Source organism: Xyrauchen texanus, chromosome 14 (assembly GCF_025860055.1).
Source record: "Xyrauchen texanus isolate HMW12.3.18 chromosome 14, RBS_HiC_50CHRs, whole genome shotgun sequence".
NCBI lineage: Eukaryota > Metazoa > Chordata > Actinopteri > Cypriniformes > Catostomidae > Xyrauchen > Xyrauchen texanus.
Window position 1 is genome coordinate 34,833,670 of NC_068289.1, and position 20,104 is coordinate 34,853,773.

Sequence of the window (20,104 nt, forward strand, 5' to 3'; positions counted from 1 at the left end):
CACCTTTCAAAATGACCAGAGAGTTTATGCAAGCGAGCTGTGATCAGGGTAGGGTTGCATCAGCTGTGCGTAAGGTCTCATGTGAAGTTCACACTAAGGGCTTAGTAACTTCTAGTTAGTTTGTAACTAAGTCAGTGCTTAATTTGGTTGCACCACCTGTTCTTAAGGCAAGACTTAACTTGTTGGTCGTAAGCTCTACATAAAGTAATGCGTAGTTGCATATTAAGACGTTTACCTGTATTGGTCCAATAAGCAGCCTTCATATTTGTATATAAAAGTGTTAAAAAGCCATCAATTTCAGTTTGATCTTGTTACGGTTGATGTTCAATCCTTGTTTGCTCACGTAACTGTCAGCTGTAATAAATTATATTCCCATTAAAATACAATACGTAATAAAAGTAGATTTGATTTAGTACATTTGCCTTGTGTAAATAACAATATATAGGAACTGTATCTAAAATAAATAAGGGGTGATAAATAAAGACTTATACAACAGGCTGGAAAAATAGACAATTATTCATTTTATTATCCTATATATATATATTTAATGTGTTGAAAATTGACACCGGGTGACACACCCTTAAAAATGCAATGTTAGAACAGTTTCATGCTGAAGAGCCACTTAAAAGTGGAGTGGTGGTGGCGTAGTGGGCTAAAGCACATAACTGGTAATCAGAAGGTTGCTGGTTTGATTCCCACAGCCACCACCATTGTGTCCTTGAGCAAGGCACTTAACTCCAGGTTGCTCCGGGAGAATTGTCCCTGTAATAAGTGCACTGTAAGTCGCTTTGGATATAAGTGTCTGCCAAATGCATAAATGTAAATGTAAAAGTATGATTTTTTTCTCTCTCGTAAATGTAAACGAGTGTGAATGTCAACATCATACTGTATGTTGAAAGGATTGATGCCTGTCTCACAAAACATCAGCTCATTGATGTCATAAAATATCAGTCTGCTTTTTTATTCCAACCGTTAATCCTGGTTGGAGTCTTCTGTAAATATTTAGTTTATATGTAGGATTACATTCTATCTAAGTTTAATGGTGCAATGCTCAAATATTTAGTAGTGTGTAAACTTTTACTTAGTGCCCATTTACGCCACAACTAGTCTATATAACTTACATATAGCCAGTGCAACCGGCCCCTGGTGCGGGCGGCTACCAATAGACGTGTAAACAGTGAATCTCACGTGATTGTTATGAAGTTGGATAATGTAGTCGAGTAGGAATGCCTGCTAGCACCTAATGGTACAAAAACTTGCCATCCTCCAGCATTGCCAGAGTGAACACTTTTTTTATACTTCAGGTACAGACTTTTGGATGTCAGTCTGGGAATGATGAGAAAAAAGTTTACTTTTAAAAACTTTAGCTGCCAGTCCAATAATCTGACCTAGAGAGTTTAATAAAGTCAGCCTAATCTAGCTTTTTGTTCCCTCCCTCCTCGTTCAGTACTGTTCGGTTAATTTGTTGTGTGTATTTATTTGTTCTACATTGATGTTTGGGATATAGCCAATTAGCAGTCTGCTCCAGGTAAAATTTTTTTTCTTCTGTCAAGGCAGTCTCGCCCTGCTGGTAGCGACATCGTGGCATCTGAAGCCAGAGGGAGCTGTCCCTTCCCTGCCAATAGCAGGAGGGAGAGAAGAACTTATTTTCTCTCTCTAAACCTGCCACTTTAGAGCATAAACATCATTGCCTTTACAAGACTGCAGTCTCCTGATATAGTTCCAGTGATTACTGTGCCTCAATCCATCTTACAATCTTGTTTGCACAGCCACCGAATTGCTAAATGGATTGAGAGCAATGTCGACTAAGACCTTGTCACTGACAGACTAAATAGGGATTTTAAACCAGTGTGAAAATATTCTCTTCCTTATCTGATTGAAGAAGTCAGTTTATACTGCATGCGCACAAACCTCCACTGTGTCATCACACAGATATAATTCACTAATGTTTTGATTTTGTCTTCTATTCTGCTGATAAATTTCTGTGGGAAATGATTTGAAAAGGCAAACTACATTACCCAGAATTAATGTCAACTTTACTCCCCAAGGAAATATTATCATATACACACACTAATTTTATTTAATTTAGTGTATGGAAATTAAGTTCAGAGGATTTAATATTTTATTTACTGTGAAAAATAAATGATATTTGTTGTTTTTATTTTTAACCACAGACACTCCTGTACAATCTAAATAGTTCATCCAAAATGATATTTCTGTCAATTCTACTCACTCTCATGTCGTTCCAAAGCCATATATATTTCTTTCTTCAGTAGAATAATATTTTGATGAATGTTTACGCTTCACATGAGTCATATGGACTGCTTTTTACTTTTACAGTATGTTTATGGTGCTACTTGTCCCTTTCTTTCAAGGCTTTGCAACCCATTGTCACTGTATGCTTGCATAGAAAGTAGTAGAGCATATTTTTGTGTTCCATGAAAGAAAGTCATGCAGGTTTTGAACGAAACGAGGGTGAGCATATAATTACAGATTTTTAATTACGTGGTAAAATATTCCTTTAAAAGGTGCTTGTCTGTTCGTTTAGGCTTCCCAAAGCTATAATAACAGCTACCTGTTATCAGAGGTTGCTGTGTATTTGGTACCCTATGGAAACAGGAACCAAATATATATTTGGTATGTGTGTCAGAACAAGACATGTCTGAAATATGTTGTTGCAGGTGGGTTCATGCTAACTGTGGAAAAGGAGCCCACATATCCCTCTTAAAAAGACCTTATGTTCTCTGTTCTGTTTGTGTAGCCCAATTTTGACACCTCGAGAGACCTTGAGCTGGCAGCTTGTCAAATGGTCTGAGACAGTGTAATTGGCATGTAACTGCCAATGTTAATGGTCTCCAATAGAAGAACGCTCAGTGTGACACTTTCATGTTCAGTCCACAAACTTTGAGACTCAGAGCATGGCTTATACATTTAACATCCATCCATCTGAACTGCAATTTGTTTACGAAAACATGAAATCTCTACACCCATGTCAAAAATCCAACTATACTGTGTCTAGACGTTCAACAATACATGTCCAGTCAAACTATGTCTTACAAAGAACAAAAAATGCTAATGCAGGTTCTCAATCTGATACCCACTGAAGAATCAGCTTTTGGATATGAATACATCTGTGGCATATTTTCATCAAGGTGGCAACTGTTAAACTTTATTGCACTTTGAGATTACTGTGTGAGAGAGGACATCTGCTTTTTAATCAGTTTCTTGGTAAAGCATGGTTCTGTTTTACGCCACTGTTTCTATTGCAACAGAGGTTTGAAGACCAGATGTTTATTCCTTTGTGTGTGGATGTAGGCTCCTCTAATTGACATCTTCGTTTACATTGGTAAGCACAGGTTTGGATTTAATTCAGTGTTACAGTATAGCTCTTATAACATTAAACAGGCACAGAATCAAATCTGAGACAAAAATTGTACAAAAGATACAAAATAAAAAGATGACTTCAGTTGACACGCACAAACTCTAAATGAGAAACATGAACACTTTGGTGCTTTGATTACTGTCTAAATATCTTTGTAACAGAGAACTTCTGGGAGTCATTTAGATTTTTGGCCTAATGACAAAAACTGACTTAAAACAAAGGTTCATCAAAGGCATCATGAGTCATGAATATTTACTTTTATTTTTTATTTGTATTTCTTAATTTTTCTGAGAAAGAGAATGTTTGAAGAATCTTCATTTGGTTATTTTTCATGTAAGTCTTTGGCTTATTTTTCATTTAAAAGTCTCAATATGAGTCATTTAATTCAGGTAAATCACCTGGTATTGAATTTTGTTGTTTAGATACTGTAGAAAGAGCAGGTCAAACTAATTCAATGTATTTTGCTGGCTAACTTTTCTGTCTCTTATTGTGTCATCCTTCAAGAGGGTAATTTTACCTGTCAGTAATTATCAAATTAAGGTGTCTAAAGTGACACTCCTCTCTATTATGTGTTAATGACCTGACTCTTACTGAGAGAGAGTGTATTGTATTGCTCTTCCTCGCTGTCAGGCTGTGACCAGTCCGCCAGTGGTTCTTAGTCTCCACTTGTTTTAAGTGTTCACAATACATATCTTGAGGACTCTCATCTTCTCTTTCTTTAACCTTCCCTAATTGCTCACAATTATCAGTCCTAATTTTGCTCCATTGTCGTTTTTATGACCAAAAGTAATGAAATCTGACTTATTCTGACAGGTAAGATACTCTTGAGTGGCTCCAGATTTTACAGTTAAAAGAAACTTTAGCACAAAGACATAAGTGTAAGAGGTTTTGATGGTGGTAATTTTTCTTTAGACAATAAGTTTGACTGCATATAGAATATTGGGTTAGCTATATGTAATTCAAAGCTTTCCTCAGTCCATAGATGCCCTAGACAGTAAGGCTAGGTGGTATGACAGTATATACTGTGCAATGAAAGAAATGTGTATTCTGTACCGCTTATACCACACTAGATATATCTTTGTGGCTATAAGCAGGACTGCTTTACATTATTTGTACATGAGAGCAGGAAAGAACATAGAGGAATGCAAGCATTCAGATCGTGACATGTCCCAAACAAGCCGTACAAGGTTGAAGCAATGCATTGGGGTATTTACGTTGTTTATGGTCGACAAGAAATATAGAAACTTGCTGCACTAATGTAAAATTCATCTGATGTGCGATCACAAGTGTGCATATATCAACTATTTTACAACAACTTAAAAAATGGTGCAGCCAATCAGAATTTGGAGTAAGAAATATCTGTTTTAAGAGGTTCGTTTTACTGTTTTGAATCTTTTTCAACACATAAGTGTTATACACTCACTGAGAACTTTATAAGGAACACCTGTACACCTACAGATTCATGCGATTATCTAATCAGCCAATTGTGTAGCAGCAGTGCAATGCATAAAATCATGCGGATATGGGTCAGGAGCTTCAGTTCCTGTTCACATTAACCAACAAATAAGGGAAAAATGTGATCTCACTGATTTCAGCCGTGGCATGATTGTTAGTGCCAGATGGCTGGTTTGAGTATTTTTGTAACTGCTGATCTCCTGGGATGTTCACACACACAACAGTCTCTAGAGTTTACCCCGAATGATGCCAAAGCAATAAACACCCAGTGAGCATCAGTTCTGTGGATGGAAACGCCGTGTTGATGAGAGAGGTCAACGGAGAATGGCCAGACTGGTTCGAGCTAACAGAAAGTCTCGCCATTTACTGTCCTTTCATTTAATGGAAGAAAAAAAAGATGCTAAGTTAATGGTGACTGAGGCTAACGTTCTTAACATCTCCTTTTGTGTTCCACAGAAGAAAGTAAATCATATTGTTATATGGATTTGGAACAACATAAGCTAAATAAGTAAATGATGACAGAATTTCAATTTTTGGATGAACTATCCCTTTGATGCTATAAATTACAGCAATGGTTTTGGCATTTCCCCCTTCCCCCATTCTTGAGTCCCCTATTTAGCACCACAGGCTCTATCTTCAAACAATTGCCTGTTTGCCAGCTTTATCTCTGTCCTAGTTAGCACCATGCCATTGAGTTGTGAGGTCAGTCACTGACACTTTTCAGCGAAGTGTTGGAGGGCTGTCTCAGACCCCTCTCAAGTGTTATCCTAGACCCCTCTCCTCTGTTTTAGCCCTTCCTGTGGCCAGCACTAAGATAAATATTGCCCTGTGCAGAGAGCACTCTGAGAGGCAGACAGAGGCAAGCTTCTGCTCGTCTGACAATATTTACAATAGCTCTAAGAGGATTTAAACGAGTGTGTGAACAAAACATAGTGGACTCGGAGTTGACTTTTGATCTGACACTATACAACTTAGGGCACTTTTATGTCCCAGGCATTGTTGTTGTTGTTTTATTATTATTATAACTAATTAATTTCAAGTTTTTCTTTTTGTTACAGTATATGAAGGTTACATTAAAAGTTTAGTGGAAATTAGCACATATAAAAAAATTTTTTTTTTAAAAAAAAGCAATTTTTGTGAAGTTATAGATTTTTTTTTAGTTTATTTTTTTTTTCATCACAAAGAGTGAAATAAACAAAGCACTTCAATATTTATTGCATACAATTTTTTAAATAGGACTACCTTACAGTTGTGGCATCCTTTCCACTACAGCGAACAACTTTGACCCTAATACATTTTTTATTAGTACACTAACTTTTTAAGTTCAAATTAGGAGACGGCATTGTCAGTGTTTTTTAAAGTCCACTGGGTCAAAAGTTCCCAAAGTTGAAGAAACACCAAGAATATTTCATTATATTTAACTTTTAATTGCAATGCACAGAAAAATTTAGCAGACTGTGTTATATTATAAAGTATGAATAAAATAGCTTTGAATTTACATCAAATTTAAAACCCTGTATGAAAACTAAGACCAAACACATTTCTTATTGATCTTTTAAGAAGGGCTTCCACACACAGTAGCAACATGTAGCAAATATATTACTCAGTCATTCACATTGAGGAAGTACACACATTTATTTGAATTGTTGGCTTTATCTTATTTACACTTGAAGAGAGACATATAGACTAACATTTCTCTCTCTGACCTCAACCAGTGTGGGTAGGAAAAAAGCTACATGTGTTACTTGTGGCTTCTTGTTTATTTAGTTTTATGCATGCAATGCCACCAAGTAAACATTTCAGTTGCAGTGTGTTTGAAAATCTTCTTAGTGGACTGTGATTTTAGGGTTATGGGTGGATAGTAGGTTTTTCTATTTGCCACATTAATAAGACCCTTACTTTAGACCATGTCTCTTGTGCCTCTTTACCTGGGTTCACCTCAGCAACAACCACAACATAGCTGTAGTTTATTTACTGTAAGATTTTTGGCTGTAAACGAACAGGATTTAAAGCTGACACGTTTAAACATTAATTAAAATTTAGACTGAATCCTTATTCATCCTGTACGTGGGTATTAAGATAAAACCCATACTGCCCCCTCTTCAACCACTTAAATTATATGTTCAGCATCCAAAACATCTTGGTAAGGTTAGGCAAAGCCAACTGGAAAAACTTTTGCAGGATAAGGTCCTGTGTAAACATTTAGAACTCTAAAAGTGGTAAACAGGTGGACCCCTAAATTAGGAACAATGGTGGGAAAAGCCTGACTAGACTAAAAACGTTTCCCACAAGAAAGGGTACTCACTGCATAACACAAAGCAACCATAATGATTTATGACTCTCAGGCAGCTCTGCACAAAGAAATGCAAGTTCCTTAAGCCTTACTCCTCACCGGAAGGACTTAATATCAACTTGTTCCTCATTTATAAAAAATAAAAAAATGCCGGTTACAGTAAATTACTTACAATGGAAGTGAATGTGGGCAGTCCATAAACGTTAAAATACAAGACTCATTACGTTATACATGTTAACATGATAAACGTGTGATAAAATCGCTTACTAACCTTATCTGTGTAAAGTTGTATCCATTATCATAACTTCATTGCCACTAGGCTGTAACCCTGGTAAACCCTATAAGCAGTGTTGAGTAAGTTACACAAAATAAGTCATCCACTACAAATTACTAATTAATTCTCTATATATGTAATTATATGTAACCGGGTTCAATGGAAAGGAGGAGGTGGAAAACCAAAAACGTTTCTCGAAAAAGTTATTTAGATAGAAACTTAAAAATAAAATAATTAGTAATTTTATACATTTTTAATTATTTTATTTTTAAATTTCTTTCTAAATAACTTTGAGAAAAGTTTTTGGTTTTCCGCACAAATTCAAAATGTCTATATTTTCTCATTCATTGTTGCACACTTTTCAGCTGTCATAGAAACGCTAACAGACGTATATATAAATGTATTATACAAATTACTTTAGTGCAAGTAATTTACTTAAAAGTAATTACTTTCATTGAAACTGTAATTTACTGTAACCAGTAAGGCACTTTTTGCCTTTATTTTAAATAAGCGAGGGGCGAGTCAATAATTTTTTGTAGAAATAAACATTATTTTACGAATGCTGCCAATTAAGATTCACTTGTACTAAACCCAGAACATTCCTTTAACTAGCTTTAAACACAATAATACTTGGTCATCTAGCGTAACCAGCTGTTTTGATGAGCAGCATGAATAGCTAGACAAACACCAAACCAACGCAAGCCAGCAAAGACCATCATGGAAATTAATGGTGGTCTAAACTGGCCTTTAAAAAGGGTAGAAACAATAATCTGAGGGTATGATCATTTGATGTAGCCATTACCTCCATGACCCTCATACTCATGGGTTGTCGATGTTTTAAGACTGAGCCTTCAACTTCGTGAATCATGGCACAGGCGGAATGCACCCCTTTTGTTTGGGAGAAATAACCTCTTACGCTCCCTTCCCCCATTGTAATAGGAGGCCTCCATTCCAGCCTGTTAGACATTTTCCTTCGCCCTTCCCCCCCACCACTCTGTTGCTCTCCCGTAAATTGAGCTTTCCTTTTGGAGGCACTAATTAAGAGCCTAATCCTCTCATCTGCAGAAAAAGAGGGTGGCTGACGGGAAATGTTTCCTTGCAGTTCATTATCTATGTGTCCAATGGCGCTGATGCTGGCAGTACCACTCCAGGTTGTAAATGCTGTAAAAATTGCAACCCTCTATAAATCATCTCACTTTCGCAGTATGGCTGCATTAGAAGGATATCTCTATCCAAGACGGTCCTGGTTAAAGAGTATAATGATGCCAATTTCTGCACTGGTGGTAAAAATGGTTTCTTTGAACCATGTAGGGTCCAAACGACAGAGTAAAAAGCAATGGACAGCACTGAAAGGCATGAGCCACAGGGATATGGCAGTGAGAGGGGAAGTTTCATCTATGGGAAATGATGCGTTCACAATGGAGAAGAATTTTAATGAGGGGTCTTATTGTAAGTGGCATTGAGGCAAAGCATTTTTGACCTGGAACGCCACAAAAAAAAGATGTTAAATGCTGAGTAACAGGAATTAGTGTTTTTCTACGATTTCTTACTTCATTCCAGGCAGCCAGGAAGACCACAGCTGGATGTAGAAGAACAACAAAGAGGGAAGGAACAGAGAATGGACCAAAGCTTGTTTGGTTTATGAAAAGGACAAAATTGCTTAGTGTTTGTTGCCCAAGGCATTATAAGCAGCAATGCAAACAAAAAATGGAGGGCCCCCTACAGAGGGCAAAGGAGAGGTACCTCAACCAGCCTGTCTGACCCCCAACCAAGGCTCTCACAAGGCCAATAACTTTGTGCCTCCACAGCTGTTTTGAGTTTGATGGTTTACAACAAATTCCTTAAGATAATTCCCTCAGAGCATGTTGAAGTCAGAGCCAGAGTTTGGCTTTATTATCGGGGTCCTGTTTTATGTAAATTGACTATTACCTTAACTGTATCTTATCACACATGGAAACACCTCTAACAGAGTTTAACAGTCATGTATTGTAACATTTTGAGAATCTAAACAAGCAAGATTCAAATGAGATAACAATCCCCCAATGGGCTTGGGTTGAGTTGCATGTATTAAAGGGATAGTTCACATGAAAATTCTCTCATCATTTACTCTCATTGTGCTCATTTTGTTTTCCAAACTTCAACATTTTGGGTGAAACTGGCATCCTTTATGCTACACTGGGGGATAATTTTCTCTTAATTTTGAGTGTAGATTATTTCCACTGTTGTTTTTCCCCCAAACATCTCAGATAGCATGGTCTCACCTCTATGTGACCCCCAGCAGGGATTCCCTTTAAAGGAATCACTGCAGCCCTTGAGCCTCTGCTTTGTCCCGATGTGAGAACACTTCCTCCCACTGCCATCATTCCTGTTGTAAAACACCTTTTGGTGTACCGGTATTGCTGAAGCAGCACTGGCCAGTCTACTGCAAGGCTGTTAGTGCATCCATTGTGTTAATGTCCTTTGTATCAGCTCCAGTACAGAGGCCAAAGGGCGGAATGGAAGACCAGAGAGGCCAGCGTTCCCATGAGAAGATGTAAAAATGAACTCCCTTTTCTGTTTTTAGATTAGCAAGAGCTTAAAGGAGAGCACAACCAAAAGCCTGTATTGGAAACCCTCAATCACACTAAGCTCATGCTTTTTGTTTGGTTTGCTCACCAGTTTCATGGATAAGGAAGGATAGTTTGTACTCTTGGGAGCAGTAAATCACTAATTCAAGCAAGCACCAAAAGCACAATGTAGCTTTTAAGATGATGTCTAAGTACCATTTTGAAAACCACAAATATCATGGGTGTTGTGACCCAGCAACCAGTCATCCAATGAGATTTCGAGGTGTGCTTTATGGATGTCTGATCTTTAGTAAGATTGTTTTAATCCACCCATTTTAAAGTTTTAGGGCTTTGCCACTCCAAAACCCTGCTGAAAAAACTTTAAACCAGCCTAAGATGGTTCAGTGGTCTGTCCTGGATTTAGCTGGTTTAAGCTGGTCTAGCATATCTCCCAGCCTGGCCAAGCTGGCGTTCAGCTGGTTTAACTGAGAGGCCAGCTGAAGTGCCCAAAAGCCAGCCAACATACCAATCTGACCAGACCGGGAAACCAGTTCAGACCAGCAAATCATCTAAGGCTGGTTTAAGGAGTTTTTTCAGCATGGAACCTCATAACATTTACAGCCCTTTGTATAATGTAAGTTTTTGTGAAAAAGTACTTAATCCAGACAAGAACCATGTGCATTGTAGTACTATTACAGACTTTAAAATACAGAATGATAAATCTGGGTTTGGCCAGGTAAGGTATTAGCTTTATTTTTAATTAGTCTTGGTGAGATCTTAAGTGCCATCATTACACCAAAAGCATGCTAATGTGCAGCAAATCACATAGCAGTATCACACTTAAACCAGAGTTGCCGTGTTTCCCAGCTTTCACTCGTTGAGTCTTGTATAGACTTTTCTTGTGCTGTGATGCATTGGGGTTATTTCCTGGTGACCCTGGGCCACAACTGCCCCGATAGCTTTTGTCCCAAGACTGAGACTCTGTGGAAGTATCGAGACAATTAAGGTAACTAGTCCAGTGCCTCAGAGAGGTTTAATAAATCACATTGAACTCACTGCTTGGCTTATAAGGGCCAACAGCTTGCTGGAAATTATGTGAATGATTGGATGGATTTGGCCTGTTGTTTGACATGGCTTTAGATTGCCGGAGAGAAGCCAGCATGGCCCTGCTTTGTAAACATTAACAGGAAAGGCACATAAGGTCTGTTGAGGATCCGGGGCTACTGTATTTATGACAGGGTCTTGTAAACAAAGGTCCTACCATGAACTAAACCTCTATGTTGTTAATGGCAACTGGAGGATCTTGTCATACATTCATAATGTACAGTACCTTGCATCTTACTTATTTTTCTAGCACTTTATAATAACTCTTATTAATAATTCACCAACACATATTATAGATTGGCTAACATGTGCATAACTGGTGTACTTTGAAATGATAATATATTAATCAAAGTTAAACTAAATTTATTAGTATTTAAATGTACATAACCTACGGATCTGTTAAACATTAAACAAGGCATTGTTTTGTTACTAATGGAAACTAATTTACTATGAATAAGTAAAAATTGCATGAATTATAAATGACATTTATTTTCACTCAAAAATAAAAAAAGTTCTTTATCCGTATTTTTGTCTGGTTTTCTAGTACAAAATATCTTTATAGATCAATAAGATACATTTACTTAAGAAGCATAATGACATAAGATATTAAAGGGGACCTATTATGCTAAATTCACTTTTACATGGTATTTGTACATAAATGTGAGTCGGCAGTGTGTGTACACAACCACCCTACAATGTTAAAAGTCCACCCACTCCTCTTTCTTATATTTCTATTAATCAAAAACAGTGTGTCAAAATGAATGGTTTTCGTTCCTGCTCTAAAGTGACGTCACTTTAGTGCAGGCCTTGCCCACGACTGGTGACGGACTCCACCCTCCTCCCGTGAGTGATCTACACACAGTCCGCCATTTTTTTTTTCATGCTGGAGCAGATAAAGTGAAAAGAATAATCTTTTACATCATCAGAGCCACTGAAGACGCAGTGGACAAGCTGGACTGGTAATCTGGCATACCGTGCATTTTCCCGGTGGGCCGATGCACTTTGGGGCCGATCGTGGCGGACTGGCTTTCTGGAGAACTGAGCAGGCCTGTGGGTCGACCGCGAAATGGCCTGAATAGGCCGCGATAATCTAAAATGAGCTGCCGCATTATGCAGAACGGACTAGAAAACGAAGCCACTTCTATATTGTGTTTAAGGACGTTTAGATAATTTCATAGGAAAGCAAGACAAAATGACTAAAACATATACAGTTAACAAGATACATTTTAAAAACAGACATTAGTAAGTGCATGTTAACAGTCATACACTACTCATATATAACAATTGGTAAGCCAGTTATGCTTGTTGTATTGGTGCCATAACTTAATCTACTTGGCCTTTGCCAGAAATCCCCTATTAATAAGAATGTATCATTTTACAAAGCCCCTGGGTGTTAAAAGAAAAGTCATTCACTTAATACTTCCTTTCAGTGCTGGAAGCAGTTTTCTTGCTCTCCCCTAAACCCCTAATCCTGCTGTCGCCACAACTAATGCCTTGGGAAAGAACCATCAACACAGACGAAATAGGGATGTTATATGGTGTGACATTTCCCAGGTGCAGAATGGATAGAGAAGGCAACCCTCTTTTTTCCTCCAAGCGTTTAACTGTTGCATACTCATGCACACTCATGCACATTGATGTGTGACAGTTAGTAAAAAAAGGCCTAACCAAGTTGTCCAAAATGGGAATAAATTGCATGTTACCAGGATCGGCTGAATCCACTGGTGGCTACCACTTGGCCTGCGGCTTCCTAGGGTTCAAGGCTGCTTAGGGATCTAATGTGGACCAGTTTGCATGGTGCTGTGTAGTTAGGCCCCTTGCCAGCCTATTCAGTTGGAATTTCCTGTCTGAATCGACTCCCTCCTGCTCCCTCACTCCTTGTTCCTGGAGTGAGACAGAAAAGCTTTTTTAATTACACTGCTGCTGCTGGCCTCTCAGGATATTATTATTGTTCTTGAGTGCTTCCTCTAAAGATGAGTCGCTCACAGCACAAAGCCGCCCGTCTATCGGCTCCGTTTGGACATGAAAAGTGAATGTTTTCCTCCTCTACTTTGAGTACCCGTTGATAATGTCTACCACCTGCTATTGTCTTTAAAAGGACATCAAACCCCAACCTAATTCTGCAACAGAACGTGGATGGCTGATTCTCACCAAGTCCTGACAGGATGTTTTCCACATGTTAGAGATCATTATGGGGGACTGAAGAAATAATATTGAAAATAGCCTAAACACCCTCCGAGCATGTGCGTATTAAAAGCCAGTATGTTTCCACAAGGAAGATCATCATGAAACATGAGTTACATTCCTGTATCTCAACTGGTAGAGAATGGTGCTAGCAACACCAAGGTTATGGGTTCGATTTCCAGGGAACTCACATACTGGTAAAATGTATATCTTGTAAACACTGTCACTTTGAATAAAAGTTTCTACTAAATACATACATATAAATTATTGGGGTGGGTAAAAATATATATTTTCTGATGCTTTGCGATCTTCATTTGTACAATCGATTCTTAAAGCCCAAGATCGATATTTTACTCTACGCACAACCAAAGTCCTGGCCCAACCCTTCACTATAATGAGAGGAAATCACTTGAATTAGCTACTAAATTTTGTGCTATGCAACTTAAGTCTATTTTAATACCCTTTCTGTTAAGTTGTTGATCAAAGCACTTTGTGAATGGTGACTGAGGGACATTCTGAAGATGGAAGGAAAGTCAAAACATTTCATTTTTCTGTGAACTATCCCTTTAAGAGAAAGTGTATGTCTAAGTTCCTGTTACTGGTCACCAATTTCAATAACCTTTTTGCCTTTGTTGGTGTGACATATACATTTTTAAAGTACAAATATTCAATGTATTATCTCATATAATATGAGGTCGTTAATGCTGCATGCACAAAAATTATAAAAGTGTTAGGAAAATGTTGTTTAAAATAATTTTAGATAGAATTTAGCACATCACTATGCAGGACGTGTCAGCATTACAAAAGTATTTCACGTTACAGTACATATCCAAATATGGTTGGTAGGAGGATGCCAGTGTTATACGCTCTAGGGTAACAGAGTGGTACAAACCATACAAGCACACCTGTGTACCCTCCAGAGCGCTGGACTTTGGCCCAAGAACAATGGAGCTGTCTAGGTGATGGAATGAGTCCTCTCTTCTGGTCAAAGTTCAATGTATCGCACTCCAGATTAAAGGGATAGTTCACTCAATAATGAAACTTCTGTCATCAATTACTAAGCCTCACACGTTTTTCCGTGGAGCACATAAATAGATGTTATTTAGAATGACATCCTCAGTCACCATTCACTTTCATTGTATGAATGGTGAATTAGACTAACATACTGCCTAACATCTCCTCTTGTGTTCTACGGAAGAAAGAAAGTCAAATAGGTTTGGAACAACATGAGGGTGATTAAATGACAGAATGTTCTTTCTGTGACATTTGGTCTGGTGCAGTATGATATTTATGTGACATTTCTTGTAGAACATTTCACTAGCTTAGAAAGAATGACTTTCTTTGAGATAGTCCCAGCGTTTTAGCACATATATGATCCTACACGCTTTTCGACTGTGGTTTCCATCATTCTTAAAGACAGGCATCCCTTGAGTTTCCAAAGCTTTACTTAAGTGTTGTCATACTGCATGCTTGGCCGGAGCATCAATAAATATATTATATATAACATATGCATTCTTATTCTCCTACATATCCTCACGCAAGCCCTCATTATGCTGGCCTCTACACCCAGATTTAAAAAATGCCTCTTAATATCCAAATCACCAAGGAAAGGGAGTCCACCTAATTGGCAGGGAAAACACACTACCACAGCTTGAAAGTATGCAGTCACTTTTTCCTTCAGGTCTCTAGCTTTGCGAGAGGGATTTTAAGCCATTGCATGTCAAGAATTCAATATAGTTGCTGTTGTGAAGTTATGCTTACCTGTCAGTTGTGCTTTCCCCCATGACAGTGATGAAGGGATTGAAGCGTTGATCATTTCTCCAGGACAAATTCCTCTGGAAATACCAACATTTAAATTTAAACTGCAAGTTTACAAACTATAGTATGACTGTATTTCAAAATCAATAGATTATATAAATCATGCATGGGTCTTATGGGGAAAACACTCTGCAGAAGGACTCTATGTTCAGAATAGCACAATAACATACTACCCATACACCCTGTCTAAACTGGACGTGAGTGTCGCATCAAAAGCAATAGAACCTATTATAACCAGTGATGCTGTCTACACTAGAAGTGGCCGTTGCGGCACATCATGCCGACAGTAATCTGATGTCCTGTTCTATTTTGCGCTGCACACGCTGGCACTACTACTGCCAACAACACAAATATAATTGGTTTAGAATGTTCCCGTCAATGCATCCAGTGTACACAGCCTCAAGCCTTTGTGTTGTGTCTCTTCAATGGATGCGCCCTGTATAGACAGGGTGTTACTATTTCTCCAGTATATAATAAGAATTTGGTTTATAGTATGCATATACCTGGATGACATATTTGCTAAAATGTTCAGTACACTGCTTGGATACTGTTACACAAAACAAAGTGTTCAATTTAACATTTCATTTTCATAGTGATGAATCCACTGTAAGTAATTACTGCCACAATTTTAAACATCCTTGCTTTGTTTCATTATTAGATTGGACTGCCAAAAGTTACAACATGTTTACACAATATTGAAAAAAAAAATGCTACATTTTATTTATTGTACAGTAATTTTATCAAGGTGATAACTGGATGCCACTCTCTTGAGGAGGTCATGTAACAAACAATATAGCACATTACTACTATTTACTACACTACACGAATACTTGAAAATTTTATTGTTGCATAATGCCAGCTGTTTTGCTTATCGGAGAGTGTATACTGCATATAGAGAGTGCCATATAATGTAAACTGCCCTGAATTTAGTAAGTAGTAGTATTACATTCTGAATATAACCTGATCATCTTTTTCTCAATTAATCAGTAACCATCATGGTTTATTGGAAGTAGCAGAGTAAATCTCTTCTTCTTTAATGTTCTTAAAACTTAAAGAAGAAGAATGCATGCTCGAGAGTCACTGTGATGACTGGGGCGAATGTGGCTGGTGTGGAATGCTGACTCACACAGGTCTCCTCCTGATGGGCCCCTTGATGGCCCCTATGGCCCATCCCCACCCAGCTCTACCCTGAGCTCCTCTCAGGTAGAGATAATGATCTGAGTACTTTACCCCCAGAGTCTCTGTTCTCAGGTCAAGCCTGATTCACTGATGCCTATGACGCCACAAGAATTTTAATACAAGCAAGGAATGGACCCAAAGACCTGGCCCCACTCTTCTAGACACTCACACTGTGAAATAAGCAGGAGATGGCATATTTCCAAAAATAGCCTTAGGATCTTATAAATGCAAATTTAAGATGCAGACAGTGAACTCTATTTAGTGCTCACTCAAAGCTCTATAATCACCACCTCAAGTAAGTTTCAGTCATTAATGAAAGCATGTTGGTTTTTAACAAGAACCCTTTAGAGCAATGAACCATTTTATGACAGGAAGAGCATGTTTTGGCTCCCTTTTTTAGCCCAGACAAATAAAATCTCATAATTAAATACTGTAATCCACTCATCACACATGTAAGACCATTAATATTGAGGAGGGTTGCTGGAGCGTCTGTACATTTTCAATTATCCCGGAGATGAATAGGCCTACATGATATGTGCATTTCTTTCTGATGGGGCAGAACAGTTTGAAAAACGTAAGTGTACTGCTACAGTACAGTACAGTACATGGCCTGGATGTGTAGATAGGACTTTCTTTTTGAACTACTTTGGCTGTCATGTCCGATTGCGTTTTAGCAGTTCTTCTCCTTCATTTGCTGTGTCTTCTCCTAATTTCAAATTGAGACCCTCTCTGTAGTGAGCTGTGTGAGAAGCTCAAATCAGTCTCTGTTATATTCAAGATTTAAGATTCTACAGTTTCATTAATGATTTGTTCTCCTTCTACTATGTAATTTTGCCAATATTTTACACAAAACTTTCATTTCTGAATTGATTGTAAGTGGCAATTTAGCTCAGTTTAGCTGATCTATGTCAGGTCGCCAACATTTTCTGACCCAGAGTCACACACCCAAACCCTTTGCCAGCCCAAAGATCTGTTAATTTAAAAATTATTGAAATTCTCATTAACACTGTATAATGTCTTCCATTAACAAACATTAATAAACATTTTTTGGGTTAATTGCACCAATGTTTTGTCTGACTGAGAGAATAAATGTTCTGTCATCATTTACTCGCACATTTGTTCCGAACCTGTATGTCTTTCCTTCTGTATAACACAAAGATATGTTAGACCTATTCACCATTTGCATTAATCGCATTTTTTAGTCCATACAATGAAAGTGAGTAGTGACTAAAGCTGTAACCTTTTGTGTTCCATGGAACAAAGAATGTTATATGCATTTAAAACAACACGATGATGCGTAAATGATGACAGAATTACATTTTTTATTGAAATATCCCTTTAATGGTGATTTTATGCTGTATAAAATCAACTGAATTAGATGATATAATATGTTGTTTCCTCTGTAACCACATTTAGAAATGCAGAATAGTTTAAATAAATTTCTATATGTTTTATCAGTCCACTAGTCCTGCAGTACTTTTATAGACCCCCCCCCAATTAATATTCTGGATCTAACTAATTTCGTTTCTTTTTCTCTTCTGTCCTTTACTTCACAGCTCCTCATTTATTCTCAACCTTCCACACACCAATTCCAATCGACATGCGCCACCATGAGGGAAGGTACCATTACGAGCCACACCCTCTTCACCCCATACATGGGTATGTTTGTTAAGAGCTTCAACATCCATTGTCCTGTGTCTGCACAGATGGAATCACCATTAAGAGATAGAACATGTTCAGTCATCTTCAGTTAAGTATGCAGCTTCAATGCTTGCCATGGCCAGGTCATGGTCCTGCACAGCCGTTTGTCTTCTGCCTGGTAGATCGTTCAACTGCAATCTGCTGCAAGCAGCACATGGACTTTAAGAGTTCTCAGTAAACTCAGTAAAATAAAGCCAGTAAAATGTAATCTGTTGCTCTATTATGAATTGCAACATAATACATGGTTTAATCCTAAACATTAGAAGGATTTAGAACCCTTGCTAATTGACGTGAGCAGTTCAAATAATTAAAACCGCCTACTAAACTTCATGATTATCTCAAAGGATTTTTTTATTATTATTATTAATCACAAAGTGCCTTCACGTTTGTATGACAGGTGCAAAAGACTGGATGATCTTGTATATGATGCTGCAGGTGACACAATGACATTTCTGTTTTTCTTAAATATGCAAGGAATATGAAACATATAGTGTGCCCAGTGGCTGTGACAGGAGAACAATTTATAACATAATCTGGAACTGGTAGAGAAAGACAATTCCTACCTTCTCTCTCTGTACACTGGCTCAATGTGACTCAGCCTTGACAGAGGCCCACTAATTCATCAAGACCTTGATCAGGCTGTCATTTCCACTGCGTGTGCCCAATTCACCTAATTACATGTATGTTGCACAGCAAATCGTGGTTTCATTTGTTGACAGGCCTTGTGCTTTGCTATCCAATGGAGGTGTAGTGTCAAGGATTATGTAATGATATTAATCTCATTATTATTAATGAATGCACACACAATTATTCATGTACTAGATACATTTTGTGAATGTATTTTACTAACCACAAACAAATGCCATTTTGAGATTTGCCATTGAATCTGTGGAATTCGGGATTGAATGATTGTGCAGCGATTTGTACAAATACAGACATGTTTGCAAATAAACATGTTCTATTCTACATTAATAAATCAAAAATTGCTCATGCAAAAATGAATCTGTGCATTTGTGGATCAGAAGACACGCGTGCATTTATTGACATCTTGTTCGAATCGATCGTATTCGGTTCATTTGGATTTTGAGACTTCCTTTTCGCAGTTTACAGCATTCCACCCACACATACACACACACAACTAACGAACAAGCCAGTGCTCTTCATTAACGTGAACACTATTCGTAAATGTGTGTCACTATACAATGAAACAAATGCTTTTCAACCGGTGTCTGTAGAATTAACAATTACATAAATGTGCAGCAATTTGTACAAATAAAGTCATGTTTGTGAGTATAAATGTTCTGCTTTGTATTAAAGTGTGACAATTTCCGCGTGCAAAAAGGAATCCGTGCATTTCTGGATCAGGCGACACGCGTGCATTTATTGAGTCCTTGTTCGAGTCGATCCTGTTCGGTTCATTTGGATTTTGAGACTTTCTTTCCGCACTTTCAGCATTGAGGATCCACACGCAACTGAAAGGCAAGGCAGGCAGCTACCACTAGATGGCAGTCGCAGAGAATTACCGAGTTGGCCTGCCCTGGTTTGAGAACAGGTGATAATGGACATTTTGGCATTCTCCCGAAGAACCTTTAAAACATGGATAATACCATTTTAAACCAACAAGCTGGTTGGGTAAGTAACACTAATCTTTTTCTTTTTTTTCTTTTATTGCATACTGAAAAGAAGAAAAAAAGTAACTTCCTATAGACTAGCAAGTTAAAAACAATGTACATTTGATATATTTGACATATTAATTACATTTTATAAATATTCATTTGATGAGATATTAACAAAAAATGTTGGCTCTTCATTATGTATGTTAGATTATTGTTTAGAGTGCGAGCTGATCAGGGAGGAGAGAATGTTGGCGTGGCTCGTCTGATGTTTTCTGTACGTGGAGAAACTGCAAGAAAAACAAAACTAAGGACACTTGTGACAAATGTCAAAAGGTACTGTGTGGGATCTACACATGGAAGGTAGAGAGTACATGTGTTGAGGAATCGATCCACAAGCGTCAGTGAATGATGTGCGGGTTTGCCCCCAAAACAGCCAGATGCCTTGTTCAAGTGAGCCCACTTTTAGGAGAATTCGTTCATAATGATTTTACAGCATACTATTTTCATTATAGTTTTACAGCATGATATCTTTGCTCACAGTAAAACAAATAT

At 37.8% G+C, this 20,104-nt stretch overlaps 1 protein-coding gene across 1 annotated transcript in view; it reads left to right on the forward strand.

The window, feature by feature from the left end:
• gli2a (GLI family zinc finger 2a) overlaps positions 1 to 20,104 on the forward strand; it is a 110,282-nt gene that overhangs the window by 41,322 nt on the left and 48,856 nt on the right. The window contains exon 3 of the mRNA XM_052142561.1: positions 17,792 to 17,894. Within this exon, the coding sequence (XP_051998521.1) occupies positions 17,792 to 17,894 (103 nt within the window). The remainder of the gene's footprint in view (positions 1 to 17,791; positions 17,895 to 20,104) is intronic.